The following is a 6,199-nucleotide window of genomic DNA, read 5'->3' as shown; positions in this document are numbered from 1 at the left end:
CACCTGCGGCCTCACCTGGCCGACATCCTCACAGTGGTGGAGTGCCCAACCAACTACACACACTAACAGGCTACACGCCCAGCCATTTCCACAACACTAATGCACCCATTCACAACACCATTCTGCAACCGCACCACAAATGCCACTATCCAACCACAATTTACCTGCACCCTCTACCTAACACTTACACTACCCGCCCCGGGTGCTCGTGAAAGGGGTCCACTCTTCCCCCATCCACACCTTCGCACCATGCACACCACTCCGTACCACTCACTCCAACTCTCTCCACACACCTGTACCTGCACACCTGTGCTCTCACACCTGGTGCCACCTGCACCCTTCTCTCCCCAAGCGCATTCGCGCTGATCCACACACTCACTACTCATACACTGCTCCACACACCTGTCCAGTTGCACACCTGTGCAATCACACCTGTTCAATTCTCACACACACCGCATCATCTCAGCTAACTACTCCCTTCTGAAACTTGCGCTTCCCAGTCATCCCTTTAAACTATTGCGCTCCCTCGTCATTATAATCCACACTAATCTGCCTGCGTCCCCACTACAGGTATCAGTCACTAACTAACCTTAACGTTACCTAAGGTCATCTTCGCTAGATCCCTACACACCATATCCTAACCCACCCGGGCTAGTTTTCACTGCCATACACCCCATAAGCTATAGCTCCTTTGCCCCCCTTCATGGGAAGGATGGTGGATTTGCCATCCCACCACATCGGGGGTCTCTCACTACCAATTTTGCACATCAAATTTCAACAAATCAAAAATTTGCCAATCACTACTCATCATCTGCCAATCACTACTGCCAATCCCTTGCCAATCATCAAATTTTGTTTTTCTCTAATTTTGGGGCCAAAACACTAACCTCATCACCCAGTCTACTCACTAATACCTCTCGGTGCGCCAATCCCTGTCCAAAGCCCGGCTTCGTAAAGCCAAGCAATGGATGCTGGTTGTTTTGTGCCAGCGGCTGAATGCGTCCGGCACTCGGTGCAGGGACGGGGGCTTACCCGGGCCGAGATCCCACGCACCACCTCGGCGTGGAGCCATCCAATGTCCCGATCTCGACCTGCCGGCACGTCTCACCAAAAAGTGGTCGCCATGACGACCCTTTCTATCGGGCTGCCAGCTCCGCCTAGTGGAGCCTGGACGCGGCCGTTCAAAGCGAGGCCCGGCACGCACCGAGGGCCTGCTTCGGCTAAAAGTCGCTCTAACCTCTAACCCGTGTAACGTCGATGCTTCACCTGGACGCTTACACCCCGCAGCCCGTTCCTTGCTCACACATCCAGCCGTGCCCATGCTCCTCGTACCTTTCCTTACACACCCAGGTACACTCATTCCACTCACAGCCTTGGTCACACACCTGACCACCGAACACTTTGGCACACATTCGTTGGTCGCACACCTCACCAACACACCGCTTCGCACCCCCTCCTCGGTCACCTCCTCTGTGACAATCACAGGTGTGCTCTCATTCGCACACCCAACCACGTGCCTCACTACCAATTCCAGCGTGCATTCCCACTCACGCTCTACCATTCCAGGTGTGCATCCTTCCATCCCAGGTGTACATCCTCGCTCACCTGTCACAACTAACTCACGCTCCTTGTCACTCTCACTACTTTCACCTCCATTCTTGACAACGCACTCACCCTTACTCCTGACAGCACACTCTTTCTCCATGCACCTGTCCGTCACACACCTTTCTCGCGCACACTCTCCCGTTACACCCTCTGTAACACTCACCACAGGTGGACACTCTTCCTTACTTCTGACAGCGCACTCTTTCCTCATGCACCTGTCCGTCACACACCTTTCTCGCGCACACTCCTGTGCACACTCTCCCGTCACACCCTCTGTAACACTCACCACACCACGCTTCCATGTGCTCCCTCGCACACGCGCTACGACCGACTCACTCTCGCCAGCACACTCACTCCTTGGCACGCACTTTTTCCTCACACACCCCAGAGTCGGACTTTCTTGCACACCTCCTTTTTCGCACACCAGACCTGTCGCACACTTCACCAACGGCCTCTCACGAACACCCGGGTCCATCTCGACCCCCAAGCTTCTTAAATCCCCTGGCGCATCATACGCACGACCATATTGGTCACCACTTACACCGGGTCCTCTTCCTCTTCGCTTCTCCTCCATCACCTGCGAATCCCTCATCCGGTTAATGAGCACATCATCACGATCCAAACACAGACTTTGGACCAATTCTTTTATCTCCTCTTTTATTTCTTTCTTATCCCCTCTCCGTCGCTTCTTAATTTCGCTCATCCCTTCTTCCACTTCTTCTAATTTGTGCTTCACTTCTTTTATCTCTTCGTGCGCCCCTTTAAGTTCTTCCTCTAACTCCACTTTATTTTTTTCTATGTGCTCCCGCACCTCCCGCTCTTTAACCTCCATTACCTCTACCACCTTGTCCATTTTCCTCGTCAGGTCCTCATGTACCGTCTGGCACTCTTTTTTAATTACCCCTACGTCCTTTTTCATCTCCTTCTGTGTCGATTTTAAACCCTCTATTACCGCTGTGTTCTTCTTTACCTGGTCCCCCAACTCCTTTTGTCCCACTGTCAGTTGTTCTACTCCCAGCGTCAACTCCTCTATACCACCTTGCAATTTTACAGTCCCCTTTCTCACCTCTTTCTCCATGCGCTCCTTACAGTGCCTCACCTCCTCGCGCACTCCTCCGACCTCCTCACTCACTCCTCTTCTGATCTCCTCTCCCATCACTTGCATCTCCTGCCCAGATGCCACCCTCATCTGCTCCATTTCCTCCCTGTGAGCATCCAGTTTGGTTTCTACCCCCATTCTGACCCCCTCTATCTGCTGCTCCATTTGTTTAACTTCCCTTTCCGCTTGGTCCCTCATGTCCCTCAATTTGCCTTCCATACTGTTTTCTAACCCCTCTAACCCTTTTTGCATCCCTTCCATTTGATTCTCTTGAGCGGCCATTCTGTTTTCTACCCCCGTTAACCCATGTTTCACTCCCTCTATCTGATTCTCTTGAGCGGCCATTCTGTTTTCTACCCCCGTTAACCCATTCTTTACTTCTTTTATCCCGTTGTCTAACTCCTCAAAATTATTGTCTAACTTCCCAATTTTCTTGTCTAACTCCTCAAAATTATTGTCTAACTTCTCACTGGTACCCCTCGCTTCGTCCCTCATTACCCCCATTTGGTTTCCCATTACCCCCATTTGGTTTTCCAACCGCTCACCCAATCGCTCATTATTAGCCCTCGTTTCCTCCCTCATTTTCTCGCTATTCTGGGCCATAAGGGCCTTCATTTGTATGAAAAAAAGGCCCCAATCCATCGGGGGCGCTGCCACGGTCGCTGGCGCGGTGATCAGCGAGGCGCCATTTTGCGCGCCCGCTTCTTCGTGCATGACGGCGCTATTTTGCGAACCTGCCGCCCTCACTGCTTCGCTCTCCTCCTGTCCCTCATTTTGGTCCTGGATCGACCCTACCTCACTCTCCCCTACCGGACCCCAGCCGTCTTGATCCGCCATAGCGCGACTTTCAAAATTCGAGTTTCGTAAAACAAATTCGAAATTTCGCCGTTATACTTTCGTCGAGCGCAGTACCCGCGCTCCGGATCGATTTTGTCGAGCGCCGTACGCGCTCCGGATCGATTTTGTCGAGCGCAGTACGCGCTCCGGATCGATTTTGTCGAGCGCAGTACGCGCTCCGGATCGATTTTCCCTCCCAAAATTTGGGCCTAACTAATTTAGTCCCGGGTCCGAATCCCACTCCTGACACCAATTGTTACAGATACGACTTTGATGGTATGGTGGGCCGAGCGGGATGGCCGCCGTATCCGTACAAGTTACCCGATTGTGCCCGAACGTTGACGAGTCGCGCGATGCTGGCTCAATAAGGAAAAGAAGACACCCGGCTGGATTACAATAACACAATACGACACCAATGTTTCAGTTCTCAATTATATTCGTACGGAAAGGTCAGATTACAGGGGCTAGAGTTATAATCACAGAAAGACAGGCACTTAGACACACTCTTATATTAACCCCGGACAGACGACGGACAAACGGGACAAGGCTGACTCACACGGGGGTTGATGAAAAGGACAGCGGGTATCGATGGCTCAAGGTGCACTCTTGGCTCAAAGCAGGGTCCAGTACGGTCCGGTCCAAAGATGCGGGGAGGTATCGTCGCGCTGGGGGTGGCGGTGGCTTCCTCTGCTCTCCGTAGTTCAGGCGCATCTGACGTCACATCCGGCCCGGGGCCGCGTATATCCGGCGGGGAGTGACACGCCCTCGGCTCGTTAGCTCCGCCTCGTGGAATCGGCACGTTGCTTCTCATTGGGTGCGTGCGGGGGGGGTTACTGGCTCCGCCCCTGACGAGGAGCTGACAGCCAGCCCCTTCGGGGTAACCCCGTGGAGCGCATGGTCTGGAGCTAATCGAGCCGGTGTGAGGACGCATCCTCCCCCGCTCCGCCGCCATCTCCTCTGTTGTTGTTGTAATTGTTGTTGTAGTTGTTGTTATTGTTGTTGTTTGGGGAAGAAGATGGGAGGAGGTATGGGAAAGGTCCTAAACTCACTACTGATGCCATATAATCACATTCTGGTGCAACGAAGAGTCATAATTAATGGAGACGAGGCCTTAACTGACATAGAATAAGAATAACTAGGAAGATGTCCGAAAGTTGTCTACGTGTGGTGCGGTGGACCTGGGCACGACATTTAATGGGGGAATAAGGGGAAGGTCGGCTCTACTGATTGTTATTTACATGCAATGGGACTAGGGAATGGGGGATCGGGGAAAGTTGGGGAGTATTGGAGAAAATAGGGGAATATTTACAAGCGGATATGGAGGCCAAATTCCATATTCGCAACAATATATATATGTATATGTGTGTGTATATATATATATATATGTATATGTGTGTGTGTATATACGTGGATGTGTGTTTGTATATATGTGCATAAATGTGTGTGTGTGTATGTATGTGTGTATGAGTGTGTGTGTTTATATATGTGTGCGTGTGTGTGTGTTTATTTATATATATATGTGTGTGTGTGTTGTTTTTTTCGTGGTGGTGGTGGTTGTTGCACATGTCCTTTATGATAGTTTTTTATTGTATAAATTCCCTTTATATATCAATGGGATGGAATTTATAAACGAATTGAATACTGACCGAGTGAGTTCATACAGATATCAATCTTTAAATTGTATCATCGGCAAAATCAGCTCGAGATGTAATTTGTAATCTTCACCCCTTACCAGGAATTCATTATTGCCTTGTAGAGTAGAATATCGCATTGAGCATTTTCTTTCTCCTAGGCCAAATCCAGTGCCTTCTCTCAGAGCAGCCGAGATGCTTCCGGCAAAGGGGAGCAAGGTACGACCACAGGGGGTGGTGCCGAGACCCAAACGGTGGATGCTGCCCAACGGCTGGTTCCACCCGTGCTTGCCACCCCGCACCACTTTTTAGTGAGTGCCGAAAGGGGCCGTGTGGCATTGGTGGCAGCAGTCCGAGAGGAAGTGCCACCTCTGTTCGTGATAGAATTTTTGCACCGTGTCGCTGACACCTTCCAGGTACATTGGGATGGGGTTTATTTTATTTAATCTTGAGAAGTATGAATTACCGTAGTCATATTTGCCTCCTGTTATCCATTTATGTTGGATCGCACAACTACTTAATTTCACAAACATTAACCTGAAATATTTCTTCACTATGCTTTATCCTGGATCCTGGGTTCGAATCCCGGTCCAATCGCTGAATTAACGCCAGGGGGGTTGACTCAGCCTGTCATCCTTCCGAGGTCGGCAAATTGAGTACCAGTTCACTGGTAATTCCCTGCTTGTCGTAAAAAGGCGGCAAAAAGGGTTGGCGTCAGGAAGGGCATCCGGCCATAAAACATTGCTTCAAATAGGGGACCGAAAAACAACAACTACCACGGTTCCCGAAAAAGGCCAACCCCTGCTTGCAGGGAAAAATGGCCTCTAAAGGTGGTTTTTATGCTTTAACAAATTCAACTTTTCCATTATCCTTTATCTGAATTTTGATGACCCAGAGTTAGAAATGGACACCTGTAAGGTGCATTCAGTCTATTTTACACATATATTCTGTTAAATACCAGAAATGTCATTTTGATTTGGAAGAAAATCATGATTTTTTTTTCCTTATTACCTCAGCCACCTCAGAT

At 50.1% G+C, this 6,199-nt stretch overlaps 1 protein-coding gene across 1 annotated transcript in view; it reads left to right on the top strand.

The window, feature by feature from the left end:
• The window catches only part of LOC137433986 (AP-3 complex subunit mu-2), a 27,066-nt gene that overhangs the window by 4,421 nt on the left and 16,446 nt on the right, over window positions 1-6,199 (top strand). The window contains exon 3 of the mRNA XM_068126534.2: window positions 5,334-5,588. Coding sequence (XP_067982635.1) covers window positions 5,334-5,588 — 255 coding nt within the window. The remainder of the gene's footprint in view (window positions 1-5,333; window positions 5,589-6,199) is intronic.

The sequence above is a fragment of the Myxine glutinosa genome, chromosome 10, assembly GCF_964187855.1.
Source record: "Myxine glutinosa chromosome 10, kmMyxGlut1.1, whole genome shotgun sequence".
In the NCBI taxonomy this organism is placed as follows: domain Eukaryota; kingdom Metazoa; phylum Chordata; class Myxini; order Myxiniformes; family Myxinidae; genus Myxine; species Myxine glutinosa.
The sequence above is the reverse complement of the archived record's forward strand: the minus strand, read 5'-3'. Positions and strand labels throughout refer to the sequence as shown.